Source organism: Podarcis pityusensis, assembly GCF_964106645.2.
Source record: "Podarcis pityusensis genome assembly, chromosome: 6".
Classification (NCBI taxonomy): domain Eukaryota; kingdom Metazoa; phylum Chordata; class Lepidosauria; order Squamata; family Lacertidae; genus Podarcis; species Podarcis pityusensis.
Window position 1 is genome coordinate 39,551,133 of NC_138030.1, and position 19,430 is coordinate 39,570,562.

Genomic DNA, 19,430 nt, shown 5'->3' on the forward strand with positions numbered 1-19,430 from the left:
ACACAAACCGACTCAACTCCTCGCTTCATCAGAGGCTGTTTTATTTTCGATAGCTTCTCTTAACACAATTTTTTATCGCATGAACAAATTTCTTTAGGAGCTTTAAAAAAAAAAAAAGCTGGAAGGAAGGTGACATTTTCAAGAAAATGTCATAGGGTTGAAACAGTAGTAAAAATAAATTACCAGCATGGCAAAAATGTTATTTACTTTACCACGTAAGCTTTTCACTAATTCCATTCTTTACAGACTGTACATGTTTTACAATTGACCCATTTCGAAAGAAAAAAAAGTTACACACGTACAGATGAAGCAGGCAACACAGTATACTAACAAAGGCACTGCCAGCAGTAGTCTGCGCTTCTTAAGGTAGGGCCTCCTCTAACTCCTCTCTCTAAGGCGTTTGCTCTGCCACTGCTGAAGTGGCTAAGCTTTCTCTCAAAATCCAAGCTCCGTGGTGGTTTCCCCCCCCCCTTCTCCTCTTAATGCCCCTTAGCTATATATAATCTTTTAAAGAAACAAAACAAAAATAATGCCCGCCTGTTTTAGCAGGTGGCTTAGTCAGCAGCATTCACATAAATTGCATAAGAAGCCATGCCTTCTATTAAAAATGTTCAAGACATGCTGTTATGGGATGGGGGTGAGGGGAGCAGGGAAAGGAAGAGTGCCATTATTGAAAAGCAGTTCTTTAAAAAAATAAAAATAAAACATGACATTATATATATTTATATATACTCAACATTCCTAGGGAGAAGTAGTCAGTGACTTACAAAGACTGTTTTCCTGTTCTTGTCTCTTGGTGATGGCGCAGAGGCTGACATCCTGGGGTCCCTCCTCAGTGTGCCAGGCCAACAGTTTCAACAGCGCTTAGGAAGAGTTTTGAGTGCTTTCTCGCCTGGGTTCAATAGTTGCATGTGCTTATCTGGATCTGCGTCTTGCTTTCCTTGTGCTGTGCTAATACATCTTGTACAGTGGTATTAGAGACTGGGTAACTGTCTATGGGGGACGCTGTGGTGGTGGACTTCCTGAAGATAACTTTGGAGGTACCTGAGAGCTCTGTGCCCTTTCAGCTGCGGTGTAGAACCCCTGCACTCAGCCCTGAGAAAGAAACAAATCTTCCTTCCTTTGCCTTCCCAAAGACAGCTTTGCTCCGAACAACATCATAGAGGGTAGCCAGGTTCTGAAAACGTAGATGTGGGCCTTCTGGTGTTACGAAACAGTTTTGCAATGCAAATGACATACAAAATCAATTCCAATTTTTTAAGTGCTGGGAGATGAGCCCCAAATTGGCTCATTAGCAGACCTGCACCCTGGTCCCAGTTCCTACTGGGTAAGAGGAAACTGTATACTGGAAGGAAGGGCTCTAAGTTGAAAATATTAGGCTGGAAGCATAAACAAGAAAACAACCCTGAAGTGTTGCCAAAACAAAAATAAAACTGACCTTATTTTCCTGTGTGAAAATATAAACTCTTTTGCTCAAAGGCCAAAGCACTCTAAAGCTCATCAAAACCTGCTCTACTTCTACAGATTTCTTGACATCTCGTTCATTCATTCTGTTCATTCTGTGCAAGTCTGTTTGGCATCCTCTACAGTGTCCACATGTACCAGAGCAATAACCCTCCCATGTGATTAAATTACTACAGAGAACACGTTCAACTCACTTCTGCCACACATACATAAATCCACGTGGAAAGGTACTGGGATGGCAGGAGAAGAAAAGAAGGTAGTACAATTGAAGACAAGGCATCTTCCACTGCTTGTGTGACCTACTAGCTCATCCTTAAGCTAGCCTCAAAGAGGAAAGATTTCAAAACTAGTTTGTAGGGTCAAACTCACACTGAAATACATTGAGAAGGGGAGGGGGTGGTTATACCTTAAGCAACCCAATTCCTTGGATATTCAGTATTCACTGCAAAGTTTCCTGTCTATTCTGTTCTGTACAAGCAGGGGAGATGGGAAGAAGCAGTGTTCATTTTTGGTTTCTGGAGGGTCAGTGGATTGGAACATTTAATTTCCTGTTCTATAGTTGCCAGTTCTGAGCACACACCATGGACTACAACCAATTGAAAAAGTGTCCTGAGGAAAAAAAGGTTTTGGTTGGGTGGGGTTTCTTTCCATTTTTAAATAATATATAATTTTTTGAAATTTAGTTTATCCCTAGCCACACTTCCAAGTTCAGGTTATCCAGGCTTCCCATTTGCTTCTTTCAAGGCCTCATGCAGTCTTTGTTTAAACCTGTCATACTTTTTCTGCACTTGCTGGATTTTCTCTTTTTCTTCCCTTTCTAGTATCACCAGGAAATTCTGTAGCTCTGGAATAGAGAAGTCATCCCACTGTGGAGAAAAAGCACACACACACACAAACTTTAGATTGGCAGACAAAAAATACACATTATTCCAAGTCTGTGGGTAGATGCTAGATGTGACCTGACTAACTGACATGATTTTCTGCAGGAAAAACCCACAAAATAACATCCTCCCCAGTCTTTCATTTTACCTCATTTGCTACACTGAAACCTTCAGGCCCAGAAAGTAGAAGCCTCCCACAGGAAAAATTACAGTCCCTATATAATTTTCCCAACTTGGCTTTCCACCACAAAAAGAGAGTTCCAATATGCTTAAGGGGTGGCTTTCTAGAATAGAGTTTGCTAGGTTTTATCGATCGCCCGTTAATTCAATAGCTGCAGTTCAAAAAGATTCAGAGAGTGGCCCAGTTCATGCAATCAATTCCTCACTTAATAAGCCACACTATGCGCTAACTGCTTGTGGGTGCTCAGGACTCTTGCTTCTCCCTTCATGTAGTTTAATATCCTGGCTTCCTTATAAGACATTAATCATAGCTTCCCCTTACATGTGAGCCCTGAAATGATGGTTAAGAGCTGAATCCTGGCTTGCTTTGCTGCTCCCTTGCAGGGAGGATCGATGGGGCTGTGTGGAGGTGAACAGCACTAGTTCATATCCTGATTTACTAAGCCAGGTGGTGGTATAAAATAAAAAATCCAGGTGCCTAAACTTCGCAATTTTGCGCAGTTCAAAGGGTGAAGTCTCTAAAGGTTTTTTCAAAAAAATAAAACCCAAGTTCAAAGAATGGGTTGGGGAATAATTCTGTAAGCACAGCAGTTCAAGGCAAAAATCCCAAGCGATGGTTGTTTCCCTTTCAAAGACACCACCCAATCCACTTTTCAGCTTTGGAGTATAAGTGGTTTGGGGCTTCAGTGACAGCATGTTTTGAACTAGATACATGGCAAAATAAAGTAAAAAAGAAGCAATGTATATATGCACCCCTTTAAATCACAGTCACCATCCAGAGATTGAGTGAAATGTGTAAATACATGAAATTCTTGAGATATTATGACCCTAAGAAAAAACCCATTCTGTGCATGAATTTCAACATTTTGTATTACCAATGTGCTCTGTAAGAGCTGGGTCTACAGAACATGATGCCCGCAGGTAAAAATGGGGAACCTGTGGGCCTTGAGATAAACATTGCCTGATCATTGTCTGGCTGGCCGGGACTGATGGGAGTTGGGACTCCCAACAACAGCCACAGCTTCCCTATCCTTGCCGTAAGAGGAAGAATAAAGAGAGAAGGTAACTCTTTAAGGTGTTGAAAACCTGGGGCTTCCAGTCAGATCAGGTTTCTAAGCAAGTGTACTTTACGGGGAATCCTTGCTCCTCTAAGAACTTCCATTTTGCCAGCAAACTGTATTTTGAAAAGCAGCTTATGGCAGAGTTCTGGATGGCATGCCTATTCTTAATTTTGAAGTTGTTTCTTGTGCTCAACAGAAAAAGTAATTCCAGTCCTCTAGTTTAAAAACACAGTGGAATTATCTGTTTGCTATATTGCTGTCTCTGTGCATCCAGATGATGTGAGGGTAGGGTGAGAGTGGAGAAAGCATGCATTTAGTTAATCTATGGATGCAAATGACTAATCTGCAATATAGCACCAAGCTCATCTACCTTTTGAAGATTTACCATATGCTCCCTGTTCCTAAACTTTAAAAACAAGCATTTTAAGGATTATGGCTCAGAACTCTGCAAAGAGGCTGACTTGTTACAGGTACAGTCAAACTTTAAAGAAAGCCAAGTGTAAACAATAAAGAAAGGGGAATCAAATGTAGCCTTAAAAGACTCCAGGCTCAAGGAGCCTTTTATTTGCCTCTATTCCTTCCATCTTCAAATGCTGGCACCGAATAATCCGTATCGTCAGTAACAAAGCAGGGGAACCACAAGAGCAGGAAGTGTGCTTTTTCCACCCACTGCAAATGGCTGCTTGTGCGATGTGACTGCCTGCTTTCTGAGAGCAGAACGTGTTTGTGCAGGTTCGAAAGGCAAGCAGCTTCCAGACTTACCTCAACTTCCCCTGTTTCGTTTTCCTTCAACACAAAACTGAGAATGTCTGTGTCAGGACCTGCTAGTAGCCGGAGGTACAAAGGGTACTCTGTTACCAAGAGCTTCTGGGATAGAACTGCAGAGGGGACAAAAACATGAGAGAATCACCTGAGGCCTTTGAAAAGGAGGGCACATTTTTCAACTATTAAAAAAAAGCCCTTCCACACCTCTCCATGTTGTGAAGGCCCACAGAACGTCAAGGAGAGGACAGAAAGAAAGAAAAAAGGCTACAGCATCCAAGTGATGTTTTGCAGTTCTTTCCCTCCCTTTCCCAAAGGAGTGGCTAGCTGTGAACTACTACAGTATTTCATAAACATTTAAATTCTCCAGAACTGAGGGTTAGCACCAGCCATTTACAGTATATCCCTCAAGGAAATCTGTAATAGGGCGGATCAGTAACACTTCCAGTTGGCTCCAAGACAAACTACAAGCATCCAGTTGTATCCATTTGACTCATAATTTCTCTGTAGCCTTCTACTACAAATACCTGGGACCGTTCTGTAAAAGGGGGGGGGGGAGTACTCTAAGCACAAATGGGGCTTACACAGCAACCTTCCCCAAACGCTGTCCTCCAGATAATTTAGACTACACAGCTCAATGGTTGAGGTAGTGGAAGTTGCAGCCCAGAACACCCGGAGCTCACCAGATCTGGGGAGGCAGCTCTGGACTTTACCATTATAAACAGAAACAGCTTTGAAACAAAGAGATAGAAACAGGCTAGCATCGTCTTCATCATTTTATTTGGATGCTGCCTTCCCATAGTTAAAACTATGCTTAGCTTACAACATAAAAAGATTTACAGAATTACAAACATAACAAATGTAGCCACCCAGAGTGGCTGGGGAAGCCCAGCCAGGTGGGCGGGGTATAAATAATAAATTATTATAGCTATAAACAAGAAATGAAACACATGAAAGAGTGCACAACCAAACTGAACGACTTCCATATAAAGCATATGATCTAAAGATACAAATCTTTTTAGTATCAACTACAGCAACAAAAAAACTCCTAAACAAACCCCAACTCAAGAAACTGTTCAGCAGCCTCAGCTTTTGTTGCTGGAGTGAGTCAGGGCCCTGCCCTCCCAGGCCAGGTGGGAGAAGGTGGAGAGCAGGACTCGGCCAAGAAGCAAGCAGCTCTTCTTTGAAGCCTGATCACTTTATTGTTATTACTGTCTCAAAAGGGAACACTATCTCACCTTGACCATCTTTCTGCATCTGCTTGAAAAGTGCAAATTTCTGTGGGTTGTCCACCACCATAAATTTCTTCAGAAGTCCTTGGATCACCTCACTCACGGTGGTGCTGCTGCTGATGTGCAACTGTTTGATGGCATCCAGCGGCAGGTAGAAGGATGTTCTCTTCTCTGTCATGTTGGCCATGTTGACCTCCTTGAGGGCATCGTAGATGGACTGCGGCCTGATCCCTGCTGGGACCGTCACAGGCCGGCGAAGTTTCAGGTGAACTTTGATGAAGCCTGTGTAAGTGCCGTCATCATTCTGATGAAATTAAAATGAAGGTTGAAAAGATGTTAAAAAGCAGGGTTGGTGGCATTTATTTTGTTTGCTGAATTTCTTGAAATATGGGACACAGGAATTATTTCCATAAAAGCTAACAGAAAGCTTTCAGAGCCATTCACTGACTACTGACAGAAACAACTGAATGGGATGGGGAAAACCTTCAGTACTGATGGGCTGAGCTAGTGCAGTTGCTTTGAATTCTCACTTCCCTCAGGCAAAAGCACACATAGGTGGTGGTTGCAAGTAACTCCAAACCATGGTTTAGTGTTAAGTTGACGACCCTGGTTAAGTCCAAGTGAAAAGTTGGGCTCTCCTCTGCCTGCACAGCTGGGAAGAGGAGTTTGTCAGAGATGAGTTTTATCTTAAAGGATGTTGGCTTAGTGTTACATATGAAACAGAGAACCTGGTTTAAAACAAAATGTTAGTTTAATAAGCTCTTCGCTTTTTGATGCTATGACGCTATGTGCAAATGAAGAAAGACTCTAGATCGAGGAGAAGGGTACATGTAGGGTCTAGAGACCAGAGGAGCCTGAAAGAACTGAGACAAATGGAGTGAACCAAGGAGTACAGCAGGGTTGGAGAGCCTATGGGCTTTCAGGTGCTGCTGAACTACAATTCCCATCATCCCGGGGGAGCCACAGTTTCTCCCCAACCCTGGAATATCGGGTTATTAAGGCATCTGGCTTTATTCTTTTAAATTCTGCCACTTATGGCTTCTATTATTCCTGCAGACTTGTGACCTGACAAATATTATGGAGCAACAAGGGCCAGGGAAACAGGATGGTAAGCGACAAGAGTAAGCATCACTTACTGACTTGCACTAGCAATGGCTCCTACTCATTCTCTGGAGGCATTCTAAGCCACAAGCAAGGCTTAGCAAGGCAAAGTCATTGCTGAAAGACTCACAGGCTAACAAGAGTTGGGTGAAAAAGCCATCCCCTTTCCTTTGTCTGAATTCTGAATGGGTCTTCTCTTTGTGTATCTGCAGAGTTTAGGCTGTTGTTTCTCCAGATGAGAACATAACCAAGAATGCCAACTGAAAGCAAATTATCAAAGGTCCTGGTACCTTGGATGGTACATTTCCTGTGATGGAAAAAATGAACACTTCTGCTTCCATATGGGCATGAGATCTGGGGCAGCTGCTGAACCACAATGGGAGGTGGCTGGGTTGTGTTAAACTTGACTCATCTGGGCTAGAACAATAGAGCTATTTGTGGAAAATCATTTGCTGTAGTGGCTACAGAATGCTTCAGTTGAAGATTCAAAATTAGCTATGGAACCGTTTTGCCCAGCTGCTATATGGCTCACACCAATTACACCGCAGGTTCACAAAATAAGCTCCGAAGGAGTTCTGCTGATGGAGAGATCTATCCAAATCCTGTATTCAAAGAGTGTCTGTCCTTTGGACTTGCTGCTTAAAAGAGGCACTTCAAGTTATTTTCCTTACCAGAAGACCTGTGCACAATTACTAGAGCCAATGGTGAAATCCCATGCTGCCCATCCATTAGTGAAAGAGACTTCCCTTTCTCCCGCCCGCACTGCAGACTCCACCCATGGAAGCAACCACATCAGGTGGCAAGGTCCACAGGGGCAGCAGATCCAGCCTCCAAGGAATGCATTGCCCGCTGCTACCACTGTAGTGGCACCAACAGCTGTGGCATGCTCCTTGGAGACCAGATCTGCCATCTCCTCAGCAGCAGCCCCCCCCCCCAATGCTGCATCTACAGCGGCCTCTTGGTGATTTGGAGGCACTGCTGGCCTCCCACCCTTGTTCCCAATATAGATATTTATTCCTCCCCTGTTCCTGATGTAGATCTTCACCTACCCCTTCTTCCCTAGCCCAGAGGGCAGGGATGATGACACCAGTTTGTGGTTTAGCTCAGGGGCCGAAATGCCTTGGGCTGGCCCCAACTCCTATGCACCCTCAAAAATCTGCTCCAGAAGTTGTTGTTTTGATATGAAAGATGGTCAACCAAAAGACTGAACAGATTGATGGCAGCAGCTCCACTGCTCAGGATGTTATATATCCTTTTGGCTGGGATGTTATGTCAGCTTTGCTATACTGATCAGTTCCGGTAAGCACAGCAGCATCCATGGAGTAATGTACAATCTAAACGCAATCATGCACATCGACCAACACGGTGTGAAAGGAATTGACACAGACTGGAGCTCAAGTACTCTACCTCTGAAAAGCAGAGTTGTGATAAGCGTGAATGCTGCTTCTTTTTTCCCATTTACTCCTTGCGAAGCCCTGATCCATTCTTAATGAACTTATTGATTATGAATCATTGAGCTATGTTGTACTCTCATAATAAGACTACCCAAAAGATACAGACGGATAGAGGTAAAAATCAATACTTTTTATATTTTGTCTTTGTGGTCAGCTCTATAAAGCATCAGCTGTGGATGAGTTCCTCCCCACACATCGCCACAGGAATTAGGTGGCCACCCCAGTTGGGGAAACGGCAACTCTCAGAAGTCAGGATTTCATTCGTTGTATGTGTTATTGCTGAACAAAAAAAGTGTACATTTCCCCAATGAGTACAAGGGGCATGAGGTAGAGATTGGTTCACCTTTGAACTTAGGAATACCTCCACTACAATTGCCACAGGGGGCAAAAGAAGACCAGCTTCAATATACTGTTTTGTAGCTTGCATGACAAGAGCCTACACTACTGTCCTAAAAGTAACAAGTAATACAGAAAATGCAGTACATACCAGCTTCATCAGCAAGCAGTTGTTGACTTTTGAGTTGTAATTGTCAATCTTCTCCTTCAACTCTTGGACAGTAGGAGCTTTAGGTTTTTCTTCTTTTTCGTCCACTGGTTTTGTTACATTCTAGAACAACAACAAAAACAAAACACTTCAGTTGGCTCATGCATCTTTTGACATGATCCTACAACATCCCACTTCATTTTGTATGTTTTATTCTTATTTATTGCTTTTTAAAATTAAATTTATATCCTGCCCACCCTCCCAAAGGAACCCAGGATGGCAAGCAATAAAGCAATACACCTCAACACAACCCCAATACAGATGCAGATAGTTCTTAAATGCCTACACATTATTTATCACCATCATGCTGTAGTAGCAGCAGCTTTTCTAGTAGCAACATTAACCATTTCTAAAATACCTAAGCTTTGTTAAGTTCAACAAACAGATTAAAAGTAAGATAGGTACATGAATGGGAACTCCTTCCCCAGGTGCTAACCAAAAGGAAGATCATGAGGGGAGAGAATGACCTTGGCTGTTAGGGGTGGATGTGTTCACTGTACAAAATCCCTTCCAATTTCTCTACCAATGAAATAAACACAGTTCAGTACTTAAATCATGTTAAGTTGTTTTTGCAAAGCTGTTAAATTTTTTTTTTGCATGTCACTCAAACTTCAGTGTTTAATTTGTTGGCTGATAGGTTGTTGTATTTTTTGCAGAATTTTGAAAGGAGGGGCAAAGGACGTTGCCATACAAGCTCTTAAAACGAACACAAACACATCTATATGTAGTTACCCAATGAACATACTGACCTCCCCCCCACCCCAAATCAGAACTTTCTATGACATATAATACATTGCATTTTTTGTTAGAAAAGTGGTCCAGAGTACAGAAATGCCTTCTGAGCTTCCACCTCTATTGGGGCACCTGCAGAGGACATCAGAACACGTGATATATTCCCAAAGCGGTTGGAGAAGCAGCACACCATTCCCTCAGCATAGCGTTCAGCATCTTTCATGGAGGGCATGCCAATCTATGTCAATTAGTCAATAGAGCTAAGCGGAGCCTCCACATCCTAACTCTATGTATCACTGAATACCAGATGCTGAGAAACAACAGTGGGACAAGGCTCCCCAAAGGCATCTTCTGAGGATCACTCTGTTATTCTGGTGGGACTCTTCTGAACAGTTAAACAGAATGGTTCTTAGTGTGACATTCTGGTTTCATCAAGCCTGTAAGAACCATTATCCCACTGAGCCATTTACTGTGACAATATAAGTCTTATACGATACATGGGAGGTTGCTATTAGAGCAGTCGATGATAACAGCAGAATCATCGTTGCAGATCTGATAAGTGGACATTTCAGTGATGCATTGGTTCAACCTGCTCTGGGATCTTGCCTATTCCCCAAATGGGAAAAGCAGAAAACCAACAGAGATGTTGCTCTGCCTTTTTCAGAGGCCCCGAGGTGGTTACTGCCCAGCACACTTTTCCTGTACATTTTACTCTGTTAAATGTATCTATCTGTGGCACAGGAGGACTTAGCAGACCTGCTTAGCAGCACAAATTCAATCCAGAGGGCTTGTAAGACTTGTTCCATGTGTATAATACTCAACAGAAGCGCCCTTCCCCCAGTGGGTGGGAGATGCTGGTTGCAAGGGGAAGGGAACTGGCACTGTTCAAGGCAGAAAGGGTATCAGACTGTTTTAACTGGAAAAGACCAAAATAAGAACCAGTGAAATGAGTTAGAGTGGCCAAGTATGCTAATTTACAGAGCAGAGTCTTCAGTTTGCTGAGTTTGGTTTAGTGATAAAGAACACAAGAAAGGAGAGCAGGTGCTCCAAAGGTCCCCTTCACTAGTTAACACCTAGACAGCAGGTGAAGGATGATGCAGGTCACCTACACTTCACACTATGGTGAGCTGCATTTTATTTCTATTTAAGTTACAATGATAGCATCTAAATTTGCTTGCATATATACAAATCTGCACATTATGCAAGTCAGTGTCCTCTTTTTTTTTGGTGATATCATTCCTATGGGGAGATGCCTAAGTTGCCACCTGAGCTTGCATAGGGGAAATATATTCCCCAGAGGTGAGTAAAGCACATAATAAGTTCTTTTTTTAAGGAGATACTTCACTGCATTTGATGTAAAGGCAGCATTGCTAAGACTTCTCAAGCAAAGCCATATAGAACGCAGCCTTTCACACACTAAATGGGAGTCCCCACTGTCAATGATGGAAGCCACAGAAGTATTCTTTACAGAATGTGGGTAGTGTTGGGCAGGGCAAGCTCAATATACTTTGCTGCCTGTGCCAAAAGACATGATGGCATGTCCACACCAATTCTGTGTACAGAAGCTGACTGAATTGGCAGTAGAATTTTACTTCAATGGTGCTGATGGGATGGTACATGGACAGCAGGCAAGTTTAGGGTGGAAGACAGGCCATTGGGCACACACAGCTCTGTCCTCCAAAGAGGGGAATGACCAAGGGGCTGCCAATATTGCCATGCAGCATCTACCACCTGAGGGTGCCTCATTCTGCCTAATGATAGGGCTGGCCCTCCAGTTGGTTAGAGAACCCACTCTATTTGGATTTCAGCACCGATTCTTAGAACCGTGAGCCAAACTACTACAGTAAAGACAAGTCTGATGAGCTTTTACTACAGAAACCCCTCTTAAGCTTGTAGCCATGGGCATCTCCAGACTCTGGATGAGTTAGTAATTTTGTGCTTTGTTTCATTTGGTTTCCAGGACTCATGAGCACTGCAGAAATCAAGACCCTTCGTTTCACAGAAGGATTGATAATTTTTATCACCATGCAATTTGTCAGAGAAATTGCGGGTAGCCATTTCTCCCGGCAGTGATAGTGCTTTTGGATGGGAGGCAAAACAAACCCGATAACCTCAGTCCACACAGGAAGTATGCTCATCATAGCTGCTGCAAACAGTCTAGCACAAGAGTAGTTGATGTGGTGCCCTCCAAATGCTGCTCAACTACAATCCCCACACTCCCTGATCTTTAGGCCATGCTGTTGAGACTGGTGGGCACTGGAGTCCAGCAACATCTAGAGGGCAAAACATTGGCCACCATTCGTCTAAGCGTAATCACTGTAGATAGCAGAGCAACTGTGGTACAAAGCAAAAATATTATTGATACCTAGTTGATTCCTCTGCATAAAACGTACAATACCAATTTATGGTTTAATTGTTGTTAGCTGCCCTGGTGGACACTAGAAGAGCAGGTTATAAATTTTAGCTTATTTTATCTTGTTTATTAAACAATCACATAAATGTTTTGTAAGAGAATCACTGAGGAAAGCATAATTTGAAAGCACCCAAATATATCGTTCTGCTCCCAGTCAAGTCTAGGCTACCTGAAGCTAGAGATGATAACCACTGTGTTATAGTTTGGAAGAAATCAATGTACAGAGAAGTTCTAGGGTCATAAGTCAGTCAGTGGAAGACTAGGAAAAGAGCTAATGATTCATGACTTTGCTCAAATTAGTGCAGCAATTTAAAAACCGTGTCCTACCTGCAAGTTCATTTTTGCAACACAGGATGCAACTGAAAGCCACAAGTAACTTTAAACTCTGCAGCAGTATTTAATATATGAATGTGCATTCTCCGTGCAAATAATACATGTACAAATCTCCCTGCCAACCGCAAAAATTGCAGGAAGTATTAACAACCTGCATGCTTCCTAACCAATCACTTTTCTCACAGTCACAAAAGGAATTAGATCAATGAATGTACAGCCTGAATGAGCAATTACTGCATGCAGGAAACACACAAAGAGGCAAAGGCTCTTCTCTCTCATTTCAATGTATTTTTAAAGGAAACCAAATCAGAACATAGGGGAGGATTCCCAAGTGGGGCCTTATGCAAATCTACCCATTAATCTTTAGATGCAATCAAACACACCAGTAATCAAGACCTGTCACAGACAGGGACATGTCCAGGACACCAAAGAGAAATGCAATTAGGAGCTTTGGAGAATTTAGAAGGGAAATAAACAACTTTAGATACACAGTAGGGATATGGAGGCGAGTCATTAAATGAACAAGGTGCAGTGTGTCACCAGAGTGATGGAACTGCAGGTGCTAAATAGTCAAACTATTAATGCATTTGATTTTTCCATCAATACTGGGGACAATGGCAGTCCATGAGGGTAAGTGGCCCAGCCTTACCTCCTCCAATGAAATCAATAAACTCACAATGACTTACATGAGCTGGAGTGTAACCTATATAACCTGCTGAAAAACTGAGGCAAAGGAGGGGAGAATGATTATCAAATCCTTTTAATGTCAGAGGCCTCAGCATGTGAAGCAACCCTACCACAGGGGCCACCGACTGTAAGGACAGTTCCTAACAACCCTTCCCTGTGGGGATGCTGAATTGGGCAGGGCATAGACTACCAGCCCATGCTCAGCCAATGAAAACACTCCCAGCAGCAGTGTGAGTGCCCAACCATCGTGTCATGGATTCCATTCTGGGGCTTGGAAAGAAAACACAGCTTGCCAGAGGAGGAGCACATAGCCGTGGGAGAAGGTAAGCAGATGGGTTTTATATTTAACAGATTACAGAATGGTTTCCTTGGACCTTTCTGGACTAGAACTCCCATATTTCCTGATCATTAGCATGCTGGGTGGGGCTGAGTTTGAGTCCAGCAACACTGGAATATTCACAGGTTAGCATCCCTGCTCTACAGTGACAGGACTGCTTTACACTGACTGGGAGCGATTCACCAGGGTTTCACTCTGGTGTCTTTTCCAGACTCACCTGGATATGTGGCGGATTTAAACTGGGACTTTCTGCAGAGAAAGTAGGCCCAAAAACCAAAAAAGCATCAAAGAAACCAAAGCAATAACTTGTCTATGCTACTGTCAAATAAAAGCAACTTGATTTTTGTGGATAATTGTCTTGATAACTCTCTGACTTCTCTCTGCCAACACAGTCGCTAGGCTATCACCTGGGCTAATTAAAGGTATTTATAAGTCTATCATTCCCAGAGTATGTTCTTTATTAGGTTTAGAACTAATTAATTCATAATCTCACAACTGAGTTTAGAAGAAACCACCAAATGCATAGGTTTCTTTATAAAAACAGCTTTGAGTTTAAAACAACAACAACACACTTCAGTTCTTTATACCAGTCTAGTGGGCAGCCATATGGACCTGGTGTTTTTCCCTGTTGCATGTCCTTAATAGTAAATTCAGCTTCTTACTCTTGCAACCATGCTGGAGATTCAAGTTTTGCTTCTACTCCTGGAGAGGTAGCTGTGCTGTCCAGAGCAGGAGAAACAACAAAGAGGCCTGTGGTATCTTAAAGACTAAACAGGTTTATTATGGAATAAATTTCCTGGACTAAAATCCACTCTAGTCCATGAAAGCTTATGCCATAATGAAGCTATTAACTTTTATGTTGCCACAAGCATCTTAACTGGCTCTTGGCTTGTTTGTTTTTAAATAGACTATACAAAACTGATGTTCACACACCATTGCTTCAGGAACAGCAACGGGAAACTTGTCCTCTGTTGCTGGACTACAACTTCCATTGTTCTTAATGGCTGTCCATGATGGCTGAAGTTGGAGGCCAACAACATGCGGAGGGTCACAGGTTCCCTATTCCTATGTTTCCCAAATCTGGGTCTCCAGCTCTTTTTGGACTACAGTTCCCACCATCCCTGACCACTGGTTCTGCTAGTTAGGGATGGTGGGATTTGTATTCCAGAAACAGATGGAGATCCAAATTTGGGAAATCTAAAGAGTAGGACAAATCCAAGAAAGATTGCTGCAAAAAAGGGGCACATTTTAAGCTCCTAACCCTCCTCTCAGTAATAAAATATTATTTTGCAGACGGAAATCTGGGACAGAAGAAAAAGCAAATTGCCCCAGTGCCCAAAGAACTGGAAGATGAACAGGAAGGGCTCACAATCTCCTGGGTCCCAGTACAGCGCCTTATCAAGTGCTCTATCATTCTTATGAGCAAACACTAAGAGAGAGGGAACACTACATCCTACTATGAGGTGAGATTTACAGAAACACCTTAAACTATGACCCCTTTGCATGTGGCTGCTCAGAGCAAACAGAAACATACCAACAGGGACATGATGATAAGGAGACAGGCATAAAATTGTATCAAGGTGTGTGCATCTGAATGTCATTGCGTTCAAAGCGAAGTCTACTTCCTCTTCACCTTCACTAAAATGTCAGCCACGCTGTAAGAATATAAGACTGTGTTATGCCCCACACTGTTGATGGATTCTTCTAGTGAAATAAATTTCTTGAGAGACCAAGCTCCTAAAATTACAAACAGATGAATGTTTGAAGTTGTCTGTAATCTGATTGCCCCTTTTGCCATAGGTAGGAGATCCAAACCTCAATGCTACAGATGTCACCTCAAAAGAAACCCTGCTCATAAAAAGCAACAAAGCCGAGGAACTGCAGGATGAATGCTTTATTCTTAGAAAGGGCAATGACCTATTATTAAAAGACCATCCCAGTCCCGGAGCTCATAAGACTAAGAGTCGGCAAGCTGTAGATAATACAGGAATGCCTCAAGATAAAGATGATATTTCTTTCAAATTGGAACCATGGAAAGGACCAGTTTTACAGCAGTGATTGGCACACTGCAGCTCACTTTTCATGGGTGAAAGAATAGAAAAGCTTCATCTCTAGTATAGATCTTAATGGTTCAAATACATTAGCAATCGTAGCAGTCCTCGTACAGTTAGTTTTTACAGTACTGATTCCAGAGAAAAAGGAAACCAAAATGAGCAGTTCTGTTGAACTGAATTCTGCTGGTGTGTTTAAGTCTTTTAGTTACCCAGAATCCTCCATGAGGCATGATGCTAGACATGTTATTACCAGAACGGTTTACCAGGTGCATTAAATATAGCTCAAAAAAATTCTGCATCACAAAAGCTCAATTCTGTAACATGTGCAAATATTTATCTGTTTACTTTGAATAGTTTGTTATGTTTCTGCTATTTACAGAAAAAGGGAAAGTCAAATTGGACAGCTTTAAAAGAGGAGTAGATAATTCATGGAGAATAAGACTGTCAACGGATAGCCTTGGAGGCAGTATGCTTCTGAAATACCAGTTGCTGGAAATCGTGGGAGGGGAGAGTGCTCTTGTGCTTGGGTCTTGTTGCAGGTTTCCCACTAAGTGGCCACTGTGAGAACAGGATGCTAAGATATGCCATTGGCCTCATGCAGCAGGTTCTCTTTATGTTATTATGCCACAGTACTGATGCCATGCTCCATATGCACTGGAAAGTCTGTCAGGCTTCTCGAAATTTCACAGGTTTCTTAGGATTGGGAAATTGATTTTGGGGGTGAATTCTAAAATTCTTCAGAATATGAAATTGTGCTCCTAGTACCAAATGTCACCCTTGCACAGTGCAGTCACAGAACATACACAACCCTGAATGTTTTTGTATTTCTCGTTTTCTAGCATCAGTATGCTAGTAGGTTGTTTTACTGGTGAGCACATTAATCTTTAAAAGGGCAGCGTGTTCTATAAAAAACAGTATCACTTTGTTTCCAGTGACTGGACCTAGAGCTTCTAATATGTTCTATGCAGCCTGTAGTGTTAATGAGCAGGCACAAGATGGGTGCTGATGACTGACCGTTCTGTAGGCACAAAGGTCCACAGCACCCCTCCCTCAGCCAAATTGGACCCCCTGGACTGGTCCATGGGCCAGAGGTTTCCCACTACTCTTTTAAGAGTTTTGGTCTCATCTACCTCTGGTACACTTGGCACTTCACGGAAGTCCACAAAAATAGTCATCTGGCTTTTTAACCAGGCTCCATTTATTCATTTTTTCCATCAACTCCCTCCCCATAAGATCCATTTCATACTTTCTCCATAGCACAGCACAAAGGACAGAAATCGCTGCCTCTCCCTCAATCCCTCTGTGACTGCCAGAAGGTTTGAGGGAGAGGTGGAGTCTTATCTCATTTGTACTGTTTGGAGAAGATAACTGCTGTTACTTAGCTTCTTCAAGTCACAGTGCAAATTTCCCTTTTGTCCCAATTTTGCTACTGGTAGAACAGGTTATGCAGTGTTTTTACGTGAGAAATAACTAGGTCTCTGAGCACATGCAAAGGTGGCTTTATCATACCCCCTTCAGCTTTCAGGTGGTTGGTAGTATTTGTCTTCAGGCAGGTCCACTTTGTGCATAGGGACTGTAGGGAAATGAGGACAAAGTACATGTGTAACTTACAAAGTATATTCAAACGACAGAAGGAAAACAAATATAACTGCTTAGTCAAACGTGATGCTGGAAAACTAAGAACTGATATGGCACACATCTTTCTACTGTGATTCAATGTGGCTTGTTATTTCGTGTTTATATTAACATTTTAATTATCTTTACACAACACCGACAAATAAGACAGAAAGGAAGTCTGCAGAGATTGTATACGCTTTCTTAGTAGTACGTTTTAAACTTACAGCTCAGAACCTACATCAACAAACAGAAAAGTGCTAGCGGCAAGATTTACTTCTCCAGCAATGGATCTACAGTTTAGACCCAGTTCTAGAAGGGAACAGGGCACTACTGCTTCATTTAATAAGGCACTATTTCATGACAGGAGCTCCTACCATCAGGCCATCAAATAATAATTGATTCCAACAGGACTTGATAAATCAGTGCCCCCCGTCTCCCAAACATTATTCAGCAGTGAGGTGACTAAGCACAATTCCATTCCCACTCTCTTTTCTATTGGATAGCAAAGTTACGCTTACCTCTTGCTTATTCCATTTACCATTTTCTTTGTAATGTGTGTCTACATCCTGTCTGAGGCTACCACCCCCACACTTTAAGTACTGAAAAACACCACAGCTGTGACTATGACGAGTAACAGAATGAGACGCTAGAAGTGCATTTGCTTGCCAGGATTCATGGCTCTAGGCATTATCTTGGTGCAAATGACACAGGTTGCTTCCAGTGATGCTGCAAAGGGATGATTTAGATCCATTTTTCTGTATGTGCAATTCGCATTTGAATGTGGTTGGCTATTTCCAGATCACAGAAGAACAGCCTATTGGATTAGGCCAGTAATCTAGTCTAGCATCCTGTTGTCACAGTGGCCAGCAGATAAGGGAAGCCTGCAAACGGGACCTATGGTCAACAGCACTCTTTTCGCTTGTGGTTCCCAGAAACTGGTATGCCGAGGCACATTGCCTCAAACAGTGGAGGCACTTTAGCCTCCAGAATTTGTCTAATCAATACCAGTGGGTGCTTCTTAAGAAATTATTTCCTTGTTGTGTGTTCCCTTTCATTCCATCACTGCCTTACCCATTCCTGGCATGCATGCAGGTATTTCTCTACCTCTATGTGCGCACCTTTCAAAAAATTAACTGAAAGTGTGTAAGAGAAAACATTAGCTGCCTGTAGATCACGTTTTACTATGGGCAAAATGGAGGTTTTGGGGGGACAACATCTATTTCCACTTGTTGGTTTTAAAAAGAATAACACCAAAGTCTTGTGCAAGGCCACAAGCTTCTGCTAAAAGGTCTTGTGCAAGACCTCTGTATTATTATTTTTTATGTCATGGTGCTTGGACTGAGATTACCATCTTGAAGGTAATCCCCCACAGGTGTTGAGATTTTGAGAGGCTAGCTCCTCCAAACTGGATTGTTATTCTGACATGCCTTCAGCATGGGACATCTGATGAAACTATGCATCCTTGTATAGACTGGGCCACCAGAAATAACTCATCACTGCTACTGTACATGCTCCTTAGCATTTTTTCTTTTGGGGTGGGTGTCAGATGTGTGTTATCATTTTGGTGAGTGGACTCTAATGCACTGGCGGAGGAAGAGGCGTGCGGGGGGAATGTCCCACCCCTGGCACTGTGATCCTGGCGGGGTGCCATCGCGGCTGCCTCCTGGGCAGCGCGCCCCGCGCCCGCCTGCTCTCCGCCCCGCCCCGGGGCCGGAGCATGAAGCTCCACCCCTGTTCTAATGCCACACCCCTACTCCTGCTTCCTCCTCATCTGAGCACAACTACGCCATTTTGTTTTTACTTAAGAGATCTTATTCAGTAAGAAGAGACCCATATTTTAAAAAAAATAAATTATGTGCTGGAACTTCTATGATAACAGTATCAGGAACAGTGCTTTTTTAATAATAAAATAATAATAATAATAATAATAATAATAATAATAATAATAATAATAAATTTTATTTATATCCCGCCCTCCCCAGCCGAAGCCGGGCTCAGGGCAGCTAACAACAATAAAACAGTACAAATGTACAGCACAAACAACACTCTAAAATCATTCATTATAAAATTAATTAATTCAAGCCACTGGCAACCATTGGGCCAGAGCTCCGCGAAGATTGCCGAGGGAGGGAGTCAGGCTGTGCCCTGGCCAAAGGCCTGGTGGAACAGCTCTGTCTTGCAGGCCCTGCGGAAAGATGTCAAGTCCCGCAGGGCCCTGGTCTCTTGTGACAGAGTGTTCCACCAGATCGGAGCCACAGCCAAAAAAGCCCTGGCTCTAATTGAGGCCAGCCTAACTTCTCTGTGGCCTGGGACCTTCAAGATGTTTTTATTTGAAGACCGTAAGTTTCTCTGTGGGGCATACCAGGAGAGGCGGTCCCGTAGGTACGAGGGTCCTAGGCCGTATAGGGCTTTTAAAAAAAGAAAAGAAAAGAAAAAAGGTGCTGGTACTCGCCATGAAGTTGTTACAGTAATTGCCACATGTTATCATTAGAAAAAAGGTGCCAGTAATGAGTACCATTGAGTACCCCCAGCAAAAAAAATTGATCATGACGAAGGTACAAACAGTGACGGAGTTTCA

General features: G+C 42.7%; 1 protein-coding gene across 2 annotated transcripts in view; it reads right to left on the reverse strand.

The window, feature by feature from the left end:
* Positions 1 to 24: 24 nt before the first annotated feature.
* Positions 25 to 19,430, reverse strand: part of RASSF5 (Ras association domain family member 5) — a 103,362-nt gene continuing 83,956 nt past the window's right edge. For both annotated transcript variants that reach the window (XM_081009087.1, XM_081009088.1), the window contains 4 exons: positions 8,623 to 8,742; positions 5,587 to 5,884; positions 4,349 to 4,464; positions 25 to 2,330 (listed from right to left, as the gene is read on the reverse strand). In XM_081009087.1, the coding sequence (XP_080865213.1) occupies positions 2,178 to 2,330; positions 4,349 to 4,464; positions 5,587 to 5,884; positions 8,623 to 8,742 (687 nt within the window). In that variant the 3' untranslated portion in view covers positions 25 to 2,177. The remainder of the gene's footprint in view (positions 2,331 to 4,348; positions 4,465 to 5,586; positions 5,885 to 8,622; positions 8,743 to 19,430) is intronic.